At 34.5% G+C, this 19,374-nt stretch overlaps 3 protein-coding genes and 1 long non-coding RNA gene across 6 annotated transcripts; 2 read left to right on the top strand and 2 right to left on the bottom strand.

The window, feature by feature from the left end:
- Position 1: 1 nt before the first annotated feature.
- LOC129573036 (trafficking protein particle complex subunit 11) lies at positions 2 to 5,458 on the bottom strand. The gene is made up of 12 exons (XM_055453199.1): positions 5,158 to 5,458; positions 4,960 to 5,032; positions 4,649 to 4,892; positions 4,261 to 4,589; positions 3,950 to 4,180; positions 3,423 to 3,872; positions 2,936 to 3,334; positions 2,626 to 2,866; positions 2,194 to 2,491; positions 1,678 to 2,132; positions 637 to 1,308; positions 2 to 551 (listed from the first exon to the last, which is right to left on the bottom strand). Exons 1-12 carry the CDS (start codon positions 5,270 to 5,272, stop codon positions 324 to 326), a joined length of 3,735 nt encoding a protein of 1,244 aa, XP_055309174.1. The 5' UTR covers positions 5,273 to 5,458; the 3' UTR covers positions 2 to 323.
- A 655-nt stretch (positions 5,459 to 6,113) lies between these two features.
- Positions 6,114 to 14,742, top strand: LOC129573039 (phosphatidylserine decarboxylase proenzyme, mitochondrial). 2 transcript variants are annotated; one of them, XM_055453205.1, is made up of 10 exons: positions 6,114 to 6,254; positions 7,590 to 7,771; positions 7,868 to 7,964; positions 8,108 to 8,153; positions 8,246 to 8,403; positions 13,498 to 13,639; positions 13,699 to 13,800; positions 13,926 to 14,148; positions 14,206 to 14,416; positions 14,505 to 14,742. In XM_055453205.1, exons 1-10 carry the CDS (start codon positions 6,223 to 6,225, stop codon positions 14,599 to 14,601), a joined length of 1,290 nt encoding a protein of 429 aa, XP_055309180.1. In that variant the 5' UTR covers positions 6,114 to 6,222; the 3' UTR covers positions 14,602 to 14,742. The 2 variants fall into 2 exon arrangements, with proteins under 2 accessions (XP_055309180.1, XP_055309179.1); XM_055453204.1 differs by having other exon boundaries at positions 7,590 to 7,964.
- Positions 8,432 to 9,135, bottom strand: LOC129573045 (uncharacterized). The gene is made up of 3 exons (XR_008688545.1): positions 8,997 to 9,135; positions 8,687 to 8,901; positions 8,432 to 8,496 (listed from the first exon to the last, which is right to left on the bottom strand). It is a non-coding gene; the product is annotated as an uncharacterized LOC129573045 (long non-coding RNA).
- Positions 14,743 to 14,910: 168 nt separating the features above from the next.
- Positions 14,911 to 19,337, top strand: LOC129573037 (erythroid differentiation-related factor 1). 2 transcript variants are annotated; one of them, XM_055453200.1, is made up of 9 exons: positions 14,911 to 15,068; positions 15,134 to 15,254; positions 15,351 to 15,441; positions 15,581 to 16,411; positions 16,539 to 16,864; positions 16,949 to 17,713; positions 17,781 to 18,511; positions 18,578 to 18,887; positions 18,954 to 19,337. In XM_055453200.1, the coding sequence occupies exons 1-9, from the start codon at positions 15,048 to 15,050 to the stop codon at positions 19,283 to 19,285; spliced, it is 3,528 nt and encodes a 1,175-aa protein (XP_055309175.1). In that variant the 5' UTR covers positions 14,911 to 15,047; the 3' UTR covers positions 19,286 to 19,337. The 2 variants fall into 2 exon arrangements, with proteins under 2 accessions (XP_055309175.1, XP_055309176.1); XM_055453201.1 differs by having other exon boundaries at positions 14,924 to 15,057; positions 15,132 to 15,254.
- The last annotated feature ends 37 nt before the right edge of the window (positions 19,338 to 19,374 follow it).

Genomic DNA, 19,374 nt, shown 5'->3' with positions numbered 1-19,374 from the left:
GTTTTTCTCTTATAATCAGTATTATTTACTTTTCTAATATTCAACTTATACCCATTATTCAAGTTAAAGCATATCTCCATTGGTCAGAATCAAAAGGAAATAAAAATACAATAGTAATTACATATATATTTTGATATTTAATTGAATTAGTATCGGGATTTTTTTTGGATCCGAATCGAGAATTTTTTGACATTTCGTTTTTTTCTATTCAAGTATACTTTCGACATCTATAGATCATTATGAATTTAAATTCGTTTATCATAAATAATTTCACGAATTGGCAACAAATCGATGAAATGGGAATTTTAACAAGCTTTCAACCTTCACTGATGCTTAATCATTGGAAGTATGAAAACTTTCTTCGGCATCCAACGATCTACAAGTTTTTGAAGCTCCAAATTACTCTGTTGTTCATCACTTCGTTTATCACGGCTATCTTCATTGGTGCTGAATGTTACTACAAATTCCGGTAAATTTTGCCAACCAGCCTTAAGCGGATACAAATTAAACTCCAAATTGTAGGTTGATTGTGCAAACAAAGAGATATTGAACTGCCGTAGAAAAAAATATATGTTCAAATGGAATAAAAGAACAAAAGTTTATACAATAAACCTTATATAATAACCAATAAAATACCTGAGAATGTCCAGCAAACATAAAATTATCCGCATTTTTCAAACCAGTTTTGAGATGAAGCGTTGAATTCGTTGTGTTTCGAAGTGAAATTATGAGTGTCATTGGAACTTTTACAAACATTATTTCATCCAAATAACAGTGAATATTCAATGGTGCCTCCACAATTTCAATGGAATTAACGAGGAATTTGGACTCATTCTCAGCTATTTCTCCACATCGACGCCAGCGAACGCAGTAAACACCCATAATGTGTGGAAATGAATCGTTTGACAAACCAATTGTGTTTGCGTTCAAAAATCCTTTTCGGCTTTCGATCATGTTAAATCCTTCAATTGTATGGTTGTATATGGTTTTTGGTTCTGGTATTATATCATTCTGAATGTTTTCTTGGTTTTCACTTTCGATACTATTTGTTTTGAAATCTTCCGAGAACATATTCAAAGAAGTATCCATAACGCTAGGATTCTTTGGAGTATTTTTACCAGCCGATTTTTTCTTCAATACTGATTTCCATTGTGGAGTGGTTTTTTGGTAGTCAACACGATTAACCCATTCAAGTGTAGTCTGTTCGGCATGTAGCAGTAAAATGTCATAAACTTTCTCACCTTGAGAATATGATCTGTTGTGCTTCCGACGTGATTTACTATAAGGCTTCTCCGTAATGTTATAATCCTAAAAATATTCCCAAGTATCAAATATCAACAGATCGAATACCGAACATTTTTAGGGTGCGTTCAATCGTATTTCTAACATATATTGTCGAAATAGGTGAACATCATACATTTTTAAGAGTGTAAACCAACAATATAAATGGAAAATATTCAGCAATGCATGCTCTAACGGCATCAATACGGTTTAGTTTGGAAGTATAAAAAATGCAGAAATGTCTGTAAGAAATGACATTTCAAACGTTATTCATGATTCAAGTCAGTGAACTTCCGATACGGACAAAAGTAACTCTGAAAGGTTTTGGAATTGCTGAATATATTACCATTGCGCTTCATAGCGTTGGTGTAAACACACAAGAAGAAAATCACTTACGCTTATCAGGAACATATCCAAAATATCGATTTCTGTAGATTTTATTTGCAGTTCAACCTGGAACAGAAAGTCCTCATGTTTTACCGCCTTCCTCAATGGTTGTTTATTTAGCGAGAAAAATTGTCCAAAGAATGTGAATTCCGCTACACATGGGATGACGATGGTATCTTTTTTCGACTTGTGGATCGCGTTTTCGATATATTCTAAAGTTACATTGGACTCAACTTTGATTTTTTTGTGCGTATCTTCAATATCAATTGAGTCAGCAACCGATTTCGATCGACTGTCCATTACTTTATAACGAACCACCTGTTGAAGCTCTAGTGTCCCATCAATTAAGCTTGTGACATAGATACATTTAGATTTCGTAGATTTAGAAGGTATGTCCCCAATGAACACTTCCAAATGTGACAATAATTTTTGCCGGGATTTGGTTTGATCAGACGCCATGAACACTAAAAGCATTTTAAATTTTTTAACTTGATGTATGCAATTGGATATATCAAAGTCGCTAACCTTTATTTCGAAGATGAACTGGTACGGTTATGAGAAGACTCACATTTTCGGCTAACATATCAGAAGGATTTTCAATTCTGATTGTAACCGCAAAGTATTCATTCGTCAACATGAATTTGTGACTCAACGCTATTTCGGTTTTCAAGTGAAACTGTGGTTTTATATAACAGGTTGAGCTCTCGTTCGCAATATTACTTTGATTGTAGATTTTAAAGTTACTTTTTAGATTCAGCGGTAGGCTTTGTTGGAGTGTTATAAAGTTCTCTGATGTGCCGATTTTGATTTCTAAACGTATAACCTGAATAAATGAGGAAAAAATTCAGTTGAATCTCTTTGTTTTTCTTTCTTCTACTATCTTTATCCAACGACATCGTATTAAATGTTATTTAAAATATATGAAGCTTTTATAGTAATTTTTGTTTTTCTACTTACACGCAATTCCGAATTTTCATCAAATTGGTAACGTTCTCCATTGAAAGATATTTTATATAATATTTTTGGTTGGATCATGACATCACCATTAATATCATTTTCGATTGCATTTACATTTTCAGCTTTTGCATCGCATTCGACTTCAGTCCAGTGTTGCGCAAAAATCTCATGCAATGATTTATTGTCCGTCAAAATAATCATCACAAACTCCTGAACTTTTATTGGAACATCAGACAAAGATCTAAGATGTCAAAGCCATTGTTAGTTTAATTTTGGAGATTGGTGAAAAGTTCTTTATTATTTAAATTACCTGATGAATAAGTCCACGCGTGCCACATCATCTTTTTCAATTCGAGTTTGGTTGAATTTGATTGTACAATCGAAAAGTTCAGTGAATTTATCTAAATCAAATGTTAATTTTGTATTAAAAGTTTCAAGCGATTTTTCCCAATCAATGTGTAGCTCGGGGACAATTTGGCTTTGTGTCAATGGCGGAACTTTTTGAAACACTTTCCATAGATTTTCCAATATGGTAATGCGTTCGGATCGTTCCAGAACAATTTTGTTTGATAAACACTCTATGCTGCATGCGATAAAATCAGGAATTGATGCGGACAAAAAGGCAGATCGGAGCGTTTTTAAAAGAACTTGAGAAAATATGACATTCCATTGCTCGGTCCGGTATTCAGAAAGCATTAAGCTGTAAAGACTGTTAACACGCGATAACAAAGCTATCAATGAGCAGATAATTATAATGCAGATATACTTAGACTTTGTCGGTAAATGCAACTACTTACGTTAGAGCTTTGGATGCATCTCCAACTTTAAGATATTCTTCTGCCATTTCGATGGCGAGTTTTTTCCGAAATCTGGGGCATTTGTATATTTTGAATTGTGCCATGGCTTGTCCCAACAGTGTAATATAAGCCGTAGAATGGTTAAAATATTTTTCACATTGCTGTACGATTGCAATTATTTGTTGCTCATTCACCAGGTCCGATCGATTACCACCACGAACACCAAAGAAATCACTATATAATATGTTAGAGTAATTCAGGGCATTTTGATCTGGGAGCGATATGAAATCAATAAGCGGTGAGGACACTTGACAAATTTGTTGAAAATTATCTTTGCGTTTCGCCATATATTCTGCACTTTTGTGATAATAAATTCCTGGATGCTGTGTTTGCAGCGCTGGCAGTCCACACTTGATAGCTTCACAGAATAAATCTGCGAAAGCACTATACCTGTAAACATATGTTCGTTATTGCAGAATTGGAGGCAATTCTATGTCAAATATTGTTCCAGGATCATATAAACTTACTGAACGCTCAACCACGCAAAATGTTCAAAAATCAACTCCTTATAACCAACTCGATTACGGTATTTATCGATATGCGTACGAAATTGTGTGATTGCATCACGAGGTGAGCCTATATTGAACATTGTTTGGCAAATCTTATAGTTGAGAAAACCAGCGACCACTTTGATTTCCAAACAGTTGCTATCAACCAATTTCAATTCCTCCAACCATTCGTAGGCTTGGCTATAGTGTCTGCATCCAAATGAAACAAAAAAATAGATTTAAATATCATTACGACCATTGCTTCAGTTTTCGTGCTTCAGTTTTCATACTTTAGAGCGGTATTTTGATCTACACGCATTTCAGCATAGAATCCAAGCTTGAATTGATGTCGAATTTTCAACTCCAAATGGGATGTTAGCTGATCTCTATGACCACGGACATATTTAGTTGATTGTAAGTAATACGATTGAGCATGCTCCAGAAAAGCTGACTCCAAGCGCAATGTGTATCCAATTAAGTTTTCATTGTAGGGAAGAACAAAAATCATTTTCGGATTTAAATCGCACTTCGATGCCAACGTAGAGTGATCACTTGAGAATGTTTCGTCAGTATTTGTGTTTTTTTGTAGAAGAACGATTGCCAACTTTGTGTGTCTACCCTATAAATATAGGTTTATTACAAATTTGAGCCGTTATTAGAATATTGTGTTTTCCTCACTTGAAGAGAATTTTTAATCGTTTGCATTGTAGAAACGCATTGATATTGCTTTTCCGTCCAATCAGGATCATTCCACTCCATGTCTTGAAACAGAACAACCACTGCAGGTAACACATGCAAATGCTTTAAAATCCAATTACGTTTGAGTATTCCTTTGGGTTGATACCACTCATAGGATTGCCGCTTCGGTTTTACAACTGGTAGCTCATAATTGGTTGCCAAAAGTTTGAATTGGATTGCAGCTCTGCAGTCAAAGTAACATTGATTCTAGAGAATCGATTTAAATGGCAGAAACGTAATATTATAGATACCTGTCAGACTTGCGATTTGTATTAAATGCATCCCAAATGGACTTATGTGTGAGATTTCTGTTACAGTCGAGTCCTGAAAACCCAATAATCCAATAAATACGCCATTAATAAATTAAATATTAGTAATATATACTAGTTATATTAGTATTAATATATTAATTAATATATTAGTTATTTTATTGTACGCCATTATTGTACCTAAAAACCCAATCACTGGCTGCGGAGTTTCCAATAATTCTGGTGGAAGCATATTTGCATCTGAAGGCACGGTTATTGGCCTATTACCTTGCGCACTATTATCTGGTTGATTCATGTTGAAGTTTTTTTTTTTGGGACTGAATGGGATTATACGAACTTGTTTTTTTTTCACTACAGCCACCAATTTCCTTATTTCTTCTTGATAAACTTTTTCTTCGATTGCTCAATGATAAATTAGAATGATTTAATATTGACAGCAAATACAGATTACAAACATATTCATTGACAACTCAGAAACTTCAAAATGTTTGACAGGGCTTTGAACGCATTACGTTGCGCCAAATGTTTGACAAGCATTTAGATTACGAATGTGTTTTCATTTTTGAGTTATACAACTAAATGTTATTCTTAATTTTCAATGGCTTAGAGTACGATCAATATATCTATTTATTATAATGAATAGAAAAATATATGATTGTATAGAGATACTTTTCCAATTTATTCTTTTCAGCAAACTAACTTCACACTGTTTATATGATGTTTTTCACACCCATACAACAGCAATCCAAGAGATACGCCGTCAAAAACACTGAAATCAATTGTGTCTTGCCATATGAATGTGATCGTAAAACAAAAGTCTTTGTGAAGTGCGAAGCAATAATAGTTCTCATTGAAATGCTCCCATAACAAGAAGCACATAGCCTGCCAAAAGAATGAAACTTTAAAATTCAAAATACAAGTTCAGAGCATTTTTGGGAACCGTTTGCTATTAAGGGAAATTTTGGTTTGAAAGTGCAAATTCAATAGTCTCATTGTAATTTTAAAGTGATTGAAGACTTTCATGTCTGTTGTTCCCTTGGCTTCAAGGGGAAATTAATAAATGTGCTTCAATTCACCCAATCTAACTGGAATATATTTCAATCATTCGCATAAGTGACGAGTAAAGTTTATTTTTAATTTGTGCGCGTGGAAGTTTCCGATAACACTTTTATGCTGAGGATAAGAAATCTAGTCGCAAACGAAATTTCGACTGAAACACGTTCATATTGAATAGATGTAATCACAATGGCTGTTTATTTCATACCCAAAAATCGTCTGTAAGTATCCTCTTCATTTCCTGATAATATTCGACGTTTGATTTCTTTTGATTATTTTTTTTGTGCTAATTATTGAATAAAAGTCAGATAACAAATGTTTAAATCAGACTATTTTTTTAATAGTAATAGTAGAATAGTATAATGAAATGGTATTCAGTTTGTAGGAAGACATACAAAGTCTTAAAAAAACGAAACAATATTTTTTCCATGTGCAAAATAAAATATTTAGATTATTTATTGCATGTCCGTAGCACGTGCAATTGAAATCAATCTGTCGGTACCAAGATTGAACTCTGAACAAAATAAGATAGTTTAATGCTAATGAAATTTTTCACAATTTTCAACTCTATGAAAAAAAATCACGAGTGTGCAACATGTCATTTTTTACAGCTGTTTGAGAGAAATTTCAAATGCTCTCTTTGCTTTTATGTTGTGTTTCTTCTCTTTGTAGTTCAATACATTTGAACAAGATTTACTGAATGTCTTTAGTTTTTCTTCTGAACCCAATGTTTTTAATTTATTTGGGAAATAGATTTATATTTCAATGGTTTCTTAAATAACCGTTGAATTTTGAATGACTTTATTGCTTGTATTAAAAAAAATTATTTCATTCAAACAAGTGTCCGTATATTATGTGAATAGAAATGATTCCGATAAGACGTCACAAACACTTGGAATGAAATCACATTAGCGAGCATTATCACAGGAACGCAGCATATAATACATAAAAAATCAACAGTAAACCGTATTGGCGCGGTCAAAGTACTTTAAAACTCATACCAAATGTGCTTACATTAGAAGGAGATAAGAGACAAAGGAATTTAAAATGTCAAATCAAAAACAGATAGCATGTTTAATTTACTCAAATTATTTCATTTGTGATGCCTGAAAATTTTCTAGAACATATTTCTTCTTGTTTTTTTTTTTAAATTTAAACATTCAATGTTCACATCGATTGAGTCAATAATATTATAATCGAAGCAAAGTTGGTAAACAAAGAAATTAGCTTCTGTTGTGTCTGAAATTACGTAGGATGGTGCTAAATATATATATATATTTATATATCACATATATATGTATATTATTATATGTATATCACATAATGATCTATATATAAAATGATTGAAAATACATCAATAATAACAATGATTGACCATGAAAAGCTATGGCTATGATTATTTCTTGGCAAATTTTGTCCACAAATAAATGATCCAAAAAATTTGTTTTTTAAAAAAATATTCCAAAAAGCATTCCAAATGCATGTCAGCTAATATGGCTTCAACATTATTAGCAGAATTTGTTCCATTTATCCATTTTCTCGTTTATCTTCTGCAGATTTTCAGGGAATATTTCAAGTGTGAATTTTACACAAAGTAAATGGGCTACTCGTTGGATAACAGTTTATAAGTCTTCCTCAAATAGTACAAACTTGCCATCCAATGGCAAAAAAATTCATTCACGATTTTATTCGGCAAAGCAGGTGAACGATACCAAAGCGGGGGCTGTATCAAAAAAAGGTAAATTTAGTAAATTAAAACGTATTCGAAAATCGTGGGGATGGAAAGCAGGGGCTGGTTGGACTATATTGTCTGTATTGGATTGGTGGTTATTAGCTACAGGCGGTTGGTTGACATGGCGTAATTTGATTCTGAAGTGGACACCAATTGGAATTGGCTTAGCCTCACTCGTTCATTGGCATCTACATTATAGGTAAGTTAATTTTCATTACGCGTAGTTTCAATTAAATAGCAGAAAAATAGAGTGCTAGACAATCTTTGGGATGACACAGGAAATCTTAGATGGGAACTTTTATTCCTATGTTGACTACTGGACCAAATTCTCATTTTTTGTAGAAAATGTGATGAACTGGGCCAACCCCGAACCGCGTCAAGATTTATGGTAACAATTTTTACATAAGAATATTCGATCTATTGTAAACCACAATGGAAAAAATGAAAAAAATAAATAACAAGCTTCTTTTTCTTTGGTAGACTGAGGTATATTGTTCGCTACCACTACGCTTAATCAGCCGAACTTGGGGATGGTTAGCTGACTGTAGGGTACCAATGCCATTTCGACCTGTAGTTTATGGCGTGTATTCCACCGCTTTCGGTGTCAATATTGAGGAAGCCGAAAATTCAAATTTCAAGTGAGTAAATTTAAAGCATAGTAAATGCATGTATACATTTAATGATTTCAAAATTTCAGAGTTGTTTATTAGGTATTTTTTTTCACTACCCATCTAACAATTATCAACCCAAATACATCCGATTCCAGGCACATTTCCAAGGTTGAATACGGGGATAGATTTAACCGTAGAAGTAACCGTCATAGTGATCCAATTGTGCATGGAATGAATGGAGAAAAAATTGCATAAAATTAGCATCAATACATTCAATACTCTTATTTCAATTGAAAAACAATTTACTTACATGGGTACTTCTGGCTTCTTTCGAGTTACGCCTTCTATACCACAACAATCAGGCATAGCGGAAATAACATAATGTTATATTTTAATTTTTGAATTATTCAATGTGAATGGCGTGAACGACGATACATGATGCTGGTTAGTTGTTGACAGCAGCTCGCTGGTTGGATGGCCTCTGCAATGTTTCGGGTAACGTGTACCCAAACAAGTCACAGTGTCCTTGAAAATCATACAAGAAAACAATGAATGATATGTAAACAAAGCACTGCACCTCACATCACATGCAATTCAATCAATATATTATGAGCACTTACCTTTGATCAGGATACATTTTGCAGCGGCTATGTCACGATGCCATTTCGTCTTGTGTACTCGTGGCTCGACAACTTCCCTCAGAAAAGTGTCGACTCTGCGTTTTGAAGCAGAAAGTATGCATTTTGCAATACCTTACGACTATTTCACAATCGATCTCCCGTTACAATGCTAATGCCGCTCTGTGAACGATCAACACGAACAAATGAGATTCACGTCTGTGTTAAGAAACGAAAAAAAATGAGGAAAATCAATCAGATATGATGTATTTTCTACCTAAAAACATTGACTAAAATGCTTAATTTGACCAAAAATGAAAAAAAAACAATCACTGTAAATCGAACAGTATGCACAACAAATGACTTGCCTTTTCAAATGCTCAGATCAATATGAATGTGCAACCGGCATCAGTTTGACACATCAAGCTGAATTTGACAACTCTCTTCAACGCGCTAATTTTCGTGGCGAAATTCGGATTTGACTGGTGTCGATGCAGAGACTCATGCGAAATATAATCTCATAACGGAACCAAAATAAACAAATACAACACCAAGCCACAGTAGCGAATGAGTCTGTTGTGTTGTGTTGCGTTGTGTGAAATGGAAGAGATGTGTCGGTTCTGCTCTTTCTTTCTAATTCAGTGAATTAAATTCACGCGCCCAAAACGAAATCAATACACAAATCGAATTCTTGTAAGATGTTTATTCAGTTCGTTCGGCACAGAGTTGTTTGGAATGGTTGTCATTTCAAATGTTTGAATTCAAAATTAACACTGAAATTTCAGTCGATTTTGACGGAAAAAAAGACTAAAAACGTTACATCTTTTAACGTTAAAAATGACTAAATTGCGTTACATAAATTATTTTTCACTATTTCATAAAATATCAAATGTTTACGTAATTTAAGGATTTGTATACAGGCTATGCAACCATCAGTGCCGCAAACATTATGTTACATATACATGAATGATGAATTTTTCATCGAAAATATAGTGTTCACCGATTCGACTGTGCTGATGCACAGAGTTGATAAAATTGAGAATTAAAAGTTAAACGCCTACCTTTTATTTTTCATGTACTGTGGCAAACAACAAAACTCAATTCAGATAATAGTTCTGTTGGAAACCTGCTCCAGGCAACGATAGATTTAACGGCATGGATTTATATACAATGATATGAACTTGAAATGTGGCCAAATACAAACAAAATTAAAATTTCATACATATACATCACGGAGGACGGTAGTCCGACAAGTGACGCATCATAGACTGTGCATTTCAAGCCAAATATCAAAAATGCCAGTTTTTGCGTCACGAGTATATATACAGTAAATATGCTATTTTCTCAGGATACTATTTGGGCCCCGGCGTGTTAAGTACGGTTGGAAAGGTCTTGGCCCAAATAGTCGGAAACACCATATCTCCCATGCATAAAGTGTGGTCTAGGCAAAAATATAGCGGTTGGAAAATTTCGATAAATTTTCAAATCTATACCCATATCTTACGAAGGGGGTACCCAGAGGGTGGTCTGAGGTGTCCAAGAGAAGCTCCTCCTCGCCACCTTTCCAACGCCGGTCCAAGCGCTCCGATTGGTCCAAAAACGAAAAAGTTATGGGCATTGGCAGTTTGATCTTGATTTTTTATGAAAGTATTGATTTGTGCGTCCGTCCGTCCGTCCGTCCGTCCGTCTGTCCGCACCTTCTTCGGTTTCCGATGCGCATATGCCTTAGTTGTAGCTAGTGTCGGGGCACGTTGAAATCCGTCCTCAGATTGACATTTGCATTACAGGAGAGCTGGCTATGGCTTCGCTAGCCTGCATGTATACGATTTTTTCAAGTATTTATTTCGCACACTAGATCAACTCAGACACAGGGATCGAAACCAAACCAAACCGAATATTTGGTTTGAGTGTGTGAACAAACCAAACCATTCGGAACGTTCTGTAAAATGGTTTGTATGGCACACAGAAACGTTTATGCTTACGTGTATTAGTAAACGACACTAACACAGTGACAACCCGCTTGAACGTTGCCCATACAAACCATTCTCAGAACGTTCCGCTTGATACGGTTCGCTCCGATGAACAGAGAGCAAAGCAGTGAAACCGTTCCGAAATCGGTTTGTATGAGAAACGTCAAACCGTTTTCGATCCCTGCTCAGACACCCATCGGGCAAACTCAGCTCGTTATCATTTGAGAAGACCTTCAAAAAGTTCCATACACACATGCCAATGTTTATGTGATATAAAAGAAAAAAGTCGATTTTTATGAAAAATCGACCCCCTTAAATTTCACACCAAACGCGATTTCTCAAAAATCAGCCCTACAATGTTTTACCAAAAACTGAGCGTTTGTGGCCGGCTACCATATAAAACAAAATGGCATATGCCACATATCTGGGAAAATTCGTATTTCGAAGTTCTGGGCATAGGCAATTCATCAATGAACGGAATTTGTACGAAGAGTCGCATTCTACGATGAAATTGCTGCCAAAAATACGCATCCACTGGCTGGAAAAGGCTCACGAAAGACCATATCCGCTCAATTTTCGACGAGCAATCGATTAAAAGTGGTCACAATGCGATCTGAGGGCATTTCATGGTCGAAAAATAGGTCGGATTGAAGTGAATTTTTCAACTTGCTCTATTTTCACTGAAAATGATGTTTTTCTTTCGGAAAACACGTGAAATAGACCTCTGACGACATTTTGGTCTTAGAAAACTGCTATTTTTTCGTGAAAATAATGGGAGTCCTCGAACACTTGAATATCCATTTCGTTGTCATTTTGGTCATAAAACGGCATTTTGGCATCTGAATGTACGAAATTGAACTTTTGCTCGGGGGATACATAAAAAATGCACTTTCCAGAGCTTTGGTGGTTGGGAACTAATATGTTTCAATGAAGTAATGGGTCTTAAATTACTTCAAAACTCTTTTAATGGATATTTTGAAATTTAATCACATTTTACTATGTCTAATAAGGGGAAAATGGGACTTTTTTAATGAAAGTGGAAATTTGCTATTCACAAAACTTGTGAAATGTGGATGCAAATGTTTTACCCGAAAAATTACAATTTCCCAATGATAAGACCTTAAAATAGACATATTTCTGGCAAAAGTGTGTTTTTTCCGAGAATAATTGCCTTACAAAATTAGTGATATCAGATGAAAAACCTCTAGGCGAGGTTAAAATGGAGTGACGCTCCTGTGCGTGGATTTACCACTCAAAATGACTGATATCATTTTGAGTGACGCTTTGACGCTGTATTATAACTGGGAACGAAGTTCAAAAGTGTTTTTCGCATTCACTACTGTCAAAATTTATTTACAATAAAGAACAATATCGCGTCACGACTTTTGGATGGCAAAACGCTTTAAAGCTTGACTTGAAGACTAAATTCAAAAGTCGTGGCGCGATATTGTTCCTTATTGTAAATAAATTTTCACAATAGTGAATGCGAAAAACACTTTTGAACTTCGTACCCAGAGATAATACAGCGTCAAAGCGTCACTCAAAATGATATCAGTCATTTTGAGTGCTAAATCCACGCACAGGAGCGTCACTCCATTTTAACCTCGCCTAGAGGTTTTTCATCTGATAGTATTTACAATGCATATCGAGGGGGAAATCACTCTTCAAATTACTTTTCAATTACTTTTCAAAACTATCAAATTAATTTTTCCATTACTTTTTGGCACGCTATTACTTTAGTAAATTACGAAAGTAATTAGACGTTTATGTCAAAGTTTGACAGTGTCAAACCAACAAACAAACGTTCTAAACAAACCACTACACTCATATCGAAAAATGGAATTTGAAATGGAAAATAATTTCTGGTTCGTTCTTGAAAACGACATTGGTTTTGAAATGCGAAACTTATAAAATTGAGCTTGAAGTAAGTTTTAGCTGAGTATTTCTAATAAGGTATAAAATTCTATACAAATTTCATTGTAGTCATATCCTCGGTCATATCGCATTTGGGAAAAAAAAAACGCAATCGAGCCCACACCAAACTATCTTTTTTCATCTTCATTTTTATTTTATAAACGATTATTTTTTTATTTTTTACGATAATGTATCCAAGAATACTTCGGGTTTGTGGTTTATGCCGATTGATGACATCTACCTCAATTACTTTTTTTCGGGAAAAATTACTTTTCTATTATCATAATTACTTGTGACATTTCAATTACTTTCAAGTGATTTTCCCCTCGATGCATATACATAGAAATGAATATTTAATTTCCGAACCAGTTATTAGGCTCTGAAGTTTTGAGCACTACATACGTGAAACGTAATGACACAATTTATTCCCAATTTAAGTAAAAACATTGTTCTGTTACAATTTGAACTGTTGAAGGATGTTCACACTCGATCCGTATCCTACGAAATGTGAAGTACTGATGGTGTATATAGTTCAGTAGAGACTATTGAGTGATTAAATATATTGAATTACTAATAAATTGAATGTTTTTCTCCCTATTCTTGCTAACGAAAAACAACAGAGACTATCGTAGTATTTCCGAATTTTTCACGCGTCAACTTCGGCCGGGTGTTCGTACAATATCAAGTAAATCCTGTATGGTATCACCGGTTGATGGCCGAGTGCTACACTTTGGATTAGCCGATGGACATCAAATTGAACAAGTAAGTACACCTAAGAGCGTATTAGAATGCAAGTGTTTAAATTTTCGTCGATTCATTAGGTGAAAGGTATGAACTACAGCTTAAAAGAATTTCTTGGTCCATCAAACTATGAAAAAACGGAGAAGTCGGCCACAATCAATTTCAAGCATAAAAGAGATGAGGTAAATTGAACAAATTGATTCCATTACCCACTGTATATCTCCATCAATTGTCATTATAAATGCATATATATATTACATAATTTGATATGTTTAAATTATTGCGATTTGTTACGTCAATTTTTTAGGAAACAAATTTGTATCAGTGCGTGATTTACCTTGCTCCAGGCGATTATCACAGGTTTCATTCACCGACGGAATGGAAACCAGTAATTAGAAGACACTTTCACGGAGAACTTTTATCTGTAAATCCAAACATTGCTAAATGGTTACCTGGACTATTTTGTCTGAATGAGCGAGTTGTGTACATAGGTCAATGGGATCATGGATTTTGCAGCTTCACTGCAGTTGGTAAGTTATACATAACGATAAATAGAAATCAGACTAAATTCTCATTTATTTTCATAGGAGCAACAAATGTGGGTTCCGTTGACGTTTATATTGACAAGGATCTAAAAACAAATAAATGGGTCGGTTTCCGCAGAAAAAGCAACCAAGCAAACCAATATGATGAAATTCAATTGCCAGCTAATACAATTTTGCAGAAAGGTGAGATATTGGGCCAATTTAATATGGGCAGCACCGTGGTGCTAATTTTCGAAGCTCCAAAGAAGTTTAGGTGAGTTTGTAAACCAATAGATGTCATACCTATATATATCTAAGTGTCCAAATTGCAATACAACAACGGAATTTTTTATTCTTTACAGGTTTTTCATCTCGAACGGTCAAAAGGTTAGACTAGGTGAACCACTTGGGTGCATTAATGATTTAGATGAATCAAAAATGGACGAAACAACAAAATGAAATTGATATGCTCATAAATTCAGTCAATCATTTGTAATTTATAAATAGTAATATGATATTATTTTTATTTAAGCATGCAGGAAACTTTTTCTAAAGTACTATTTACTATGGATTTGATAAATAAATATTATATCAAAAAAATGTCCTTCTTTCACTCTTTGCAAGCATCAATGGCGAAATGCTTTTTATTGGATGAGGTAAAATAAACGAAACGTATAAAGATGTATTCAAATTGAGCAGGCATCTATTGCCGGTCTGATATCTGCATGGTTGGATTCTATTTGGAGCGTTAAGTATATTTGACATTATTCAAATGTCAAAATTAAGAAATTAACTGTCAAGGCAAGAGTCGTCAATAACATGTGTCGATGGAATTGTTTCAAATCAAATTGAACTTGATTTTATGAATTTTTTTTTCTTAATAAATACAATCGAAGATCGGGACAATGGTGGAAGCATTTGAAGAGGTAGGAATAGTTTCAGAAATTTTAGAAATTTCAGTGACACAATATTATTCCATAAATGTTTATAGCTCAAAATAAGTGAATGTTTGAGTTCACACGATGAGGAAAATCCTATCAAATCGGTAGCTACGGTTAAACACCAAATCGTAAGATCTCCAGGGAATTTTTCGAAACTAAAATGTAACACAGGTAAAAAAAGAATAAGATATCAGTTTGCGTTTGCGAGATATGGATAAACCAATAAATGTGTTAACGGGAATTGATTATTGTCTTATTTTAACACAGACTTGAATATTCCGCCATCGAATTGGCTGAGTAGTTCTTTTAATTCTTACGGTCTACAACAAGCGTTATCACAAGCAACTGGCTTTTCAAGGTATTTTATCGTAAATTTGGTTATTTGTATTTTGTTTTTTTGTAACCAAGGGCGACGATAATTTCCAGAATTATAATGAAAAATCGCTTAAAATTCTTTTGTCATTTCTTCAATAATAATACCGTTGTGATCATTGTAGCTTTCGCATGGCGCATTTGTTCTCAGATTGTCTGGGCGAAGTTGACGTTGTTTCAAACGCAGAAAATATCAAACGGTTGCTAAAGCTACCATATGCTTCGAACTGTTCCATAAGTATGATGGTTCATAGAATCGGAAGCACCCTTCTCATTGATGATTTCGACATACATAGATTTCTATTGCAGCAAGAGGATTGCAATTGGAAATGGCTCAAATCTTTTATTTGCGAGCATTTTACGCGTTTAAATGAACAAGAGCGAAATGTGCCAAATAAACAATCTACAAGAAATGATTCAATGCACCAAAGAAGCCTTTTGTCGAAATTTCTGTATCACTCGATTTCTTCAACTACAACAGCAACCATATCAGATTCGAAGGACACGGTGAATGTGGACTTTGAACCGAAATATCTGCAAGAAGGACCTCTGTTGCCAGAGCCCAACGTAGAAGATGTGCCCGATCCAAAGCACACCAAACACACATATAACCGGAACGTAATATGGCAACTTAATAATACGAAAATGCTAATTGGAACAGATCTACCAATATTCGGAGGAGTCGGAGGCATCAGTTTGCGTTTGCGAGATATGGATAAACCAATAAATGTGTTAACGGGAATTGATTATTGGCTAGACAATCTAATGTGTAATGTGCCTGAAATCGGGATGTGTTATCACTTGAATGGATTTGTCCAAAAATATGAAATAATCAAAACGGAGGACCTGCCATTTCTAGAAAATTCGCAATTCTCACCGAACGTAATTCGAAATGTTGCTCAAAATATTTTGTCATTTCTAAAACAAAATGCTACGAAATCCGGTCATACCTACTGGTAAGTTTTACGCCAGTTATTTATTATTACACAACACGCATACAAAGTTCTGTTTACTGTTTCAATAGCAGAACAAGAAAGTCTTTGGAAGAATACATCGAAATAAGATAAAATTCTCGTTTTTCAGGCTGTTTAAGGGGCACAAAGATGACGTGGTGAAATTATACGATCTAACGAGTGAGTTCGAAACATCAAGCCAATTCGACGAAAGTGATCACCAGTCGAAAAAAGAAGATCCCGATAAGAAAACGTTTGAAAAAGACGATAAAAATCCATTTACCATACCAGTTGCAATGCTTTTGTATAAAGTTGCTAAAAATATGAAAAATTCAACGGATCGAATTGAGGCGAAGCGAGCGGGTTCAATAAAGGCATTACTTGAGAATTGCCTAAAACTTCTTCCAAAAGAACAATATCCACAAATTGTCACCTCATCGTATTACTTACTGTCCGGTAAACATTTTATCAAATTGTTAACCAAAAATTTTACCCTGCTGTGAGTACCCTTTTTTGTATTTTTGTTTCTCACTTGCTCAGATCTGTATGTTCCGACCGGCATTGATCCCATTTCACCGAATTTCAACAATGAAATTGAAGATTCCGAAACTGATGTGTGCGACTCAGATGATTCAGGTAGTAATAGTGTTGAAGATGAACAGCAAGTGCATGGTGGTGTTGGTGAAAATATCGCAATTCAAAGCATAGTTGATGCAACAAAAGAAACGCAGAAGAATGAGAACAACTTTCATCCGCCTCCTTTGACTGGCGATATCGAGGAGAGATGCTCTAATGCGCTTCAATACATTTTTAAGGGATTGAATTGTTTGCAATATTTTCTGATAAACGAGGAAAAGCTTAGCAAGGAAAAAGAGGAAATAAAAAAGCAAGCTGAAAAAATACGCATCATCCAAGAAGAATTGAATCCAAATATGGCTAAACGTTATCAGGCCATTCCACTGCCATACGAAGAAATTAAAAATGACAAAATCAATAAAACAAGCGACACTAAATGTGATCAACAAATGTTATTGGAAAAGTGCCAAACATCAACATCATCATCATCGTCGTCGTCATCGTCGGTAGTGATTGGGTCTTGGAACACTCATTTAAAACTATTGCTTATAGAAAAGTCCTGTTTAGTTTATGCAACATTAACGGAGCAAGAATACCAGCATGGTAAATATGGAAGTGCTTTAAAGTTCATTTCGATTGCGATGAAATGTTACAAGATCGTATCAAAGCAGGTGTCTAATTTTCTATCCATTGGATCGAATTATCAAACAAATCTTTTGGCTCGGGCAGGTATGAAACCCAATTGTTTTCAAGAAGAAACCTCAGTAAAACCATTTTGTTCTATTTTCCCTTGCAGGAGATTGTTATTTTCAATGTGTCCAGAATTTTACCAGTATTGAAGAGTACATTAGTCAATTCCAATCGTTACGTGACATTGACTTAGCAATAAAAGATGAATTGCATAAAGATTTAGTCCAATTAGACATGGAAATGGACATTGAGAGCCCAACGAACAATTTGGAAAAAAGCATTTCTTGCTATGAGATAGCTCTTCAATGTGCTGATGGGAAAGGATCTCGCAATGAATTACTCAGTCGTATTGGAAGCGTGTTGAATGAATTGGCTGTGAGGTACATGGGGTGGTCACAAGCGGAGTTTGAAAAACGTTCCTCCGAAGCTTCCGTACAGAATTCAGCGTCATTATCTACCAAAGATGGAGAATTTGATGATAATGCAGAGCTGTCGGAAAAACCAGAACCGTTGTATATGAGTCTTGCCAGAAAATCGTATGAAAATTTTATTCGTGGCATATCCATCTTTGAAGAAGTAAATGATAATTCAAATTTGGCGATTTTACTGTGTAATTTGGGGCGTTTTATGCGTTTTCGAGCACATCTTCAAGACGATAAAGAATTTTGTTTCAAGAAAATCTGCTATGAAAATGCATTCACGTCGTATCAGCGGGCATTGACGATTCTGGAATCGAAAAAACAAAATTCACAACTATGGGATCTCGTTTCATGGGAGTTATCATCTGGAAAATTTACACTTGCTAAACTTATACAACAGCACTTCCAAAATGAAATGGTAAGTGGCAAAACAAAAAGATGAAAAATCAATTTGTAACCTTGCTTCTTTCATCCTACTCTTCAGAATGATAAAATCGAACAGGAACTAATCGATTTATTAATGGGATCATTAAAATTATGCGATACGCAAACGCGCAGTGCTCGAAAGATTATGTACACCGTTCGATCTGGATTGATTTATCAATGCTTAGGAAACATTTATATCGATTCCTATAAGAAAAAAGGCTGCAGCAATGCTCGCCGGAAGAAATTACTAAATTTATGCCGACTATATTACGGGAAAAGTATAAATGTGTTTAAACAACTCGATGGCATCGATAATTATTTGGGTGTCCAAATTGATCGTTTAGAATTACAAAACACTCTATTCGAAGGTATAATAAATTAATCAATTTTTATTGGGTCGAAAAATGTTTTCAACGATTTGATTCTATTTTCAGGTCATCATGCGGCTGCTCAAAAATGCAAAACACTGCATACAGCCCTGGAAATCGCATGTGAATCAATTGAACAATTCAAAAAAACTCATGAATCTGATGATAATCAATATGATCATGTCAATCTTTTAAAACAATTTGAATTACTTCTACAAACCACACTGAAGCACTTGATTCAAATTTCTATCACAAAAAACTCTGACAACCCGGAGATAACAACATTGAAACAACTATATAGTTTTACATTACAATCAAACATAAATAGGAATGATTTTATGTTGTTTTCAAAATATTTATTGAAAACATTGGAAACTATAAAAGAAGCTCTGTTTTGAGAGAAAAAAATGTGCAAAAAATGAATAAATAAATACGCAAATTTTCATTTTACAAGACAGTTTTTCATTAACCTATTTGAGATTTTTTT

This window comes from Sitodiplosis mosellana, unplaced genomic scaffold, assembly GCF_009176505.1.
Source record: "Sitodiplosis mosellana isolate CC-2019 unplaced genomic scaffold, AAFC_SMos_1.0 Smas_scaffold_5901, whole genome shotgun sequence".
Lineage (NCBI taxonomy): Eukaryota > Metazoa > Arthropoda > Insecta > Diptera > Cecidomyiidae > Sitodiplosis > Sitodiplosis mosellana.
Note: the sequence above shows the minus strand (reverse complement) of the source record. Positions and strands in the feature narration are given on the sequence as shown.

Coding starts and splice junctions, on each gene's coding strand:
- LOC129573037 (XM_055453200.1), top strand. CDS start 15,048: ATGGTGGAAGCATTTGAAGAG. Junction 16,412..16,538: donor AAATCCGGTCATACCTACTG/GTAAGTTTTACG, acceptor CTCGTTTTTCAG/GCTGTTTAAGGGGCACAAAG. Junction 18,888..18,953: donor ACAAAACACTCTATTCGAAG/GTATAATAAATT, acceptor TTCTATTTTCAG/GTCATCATGCGGCTGCTCAA.
- LOC129573039 (XM_055453204.1), top strand. CDS start 6,223: ATGGCTGTTTATTTCATACCCAAAAATCGTCT. Junction 13,801..13,925: donor TCAAGCATAAAAGAGATGAG/GTAAATTGAACA, acceptor TCAATTTTTTAG/GAAACAAATTTGTATCAGTG. Junction 14,149..14,205: donor TTGCAGCTTCACTGCAGTTG/GTAAGTTATACA, acceptor TTATTTTCATAG/GAGCAACAAATGTGGGTTCC.
- LOC129573036 (XM_055453199.1), bottom strand. CDS start 5,272: ATGAATCAACCAGATAATAGTGCGCAAGGTAATAGGCCAATAACCGTG. Junction 4,893..4,959: donor ACAAATCGCAAGTCTGACAG/GTATCTATAATA, acceptor CTTTGACTGCAG/AGCTGCAATCCAATTCAAAC. Junction 2,133..2,193: donor AGTTCATCTTCGAAATAAAG/GTTAGCGACTTT, acceptor AAATGCTTTTAG/TGTTCATGGCGTCTGATCAA.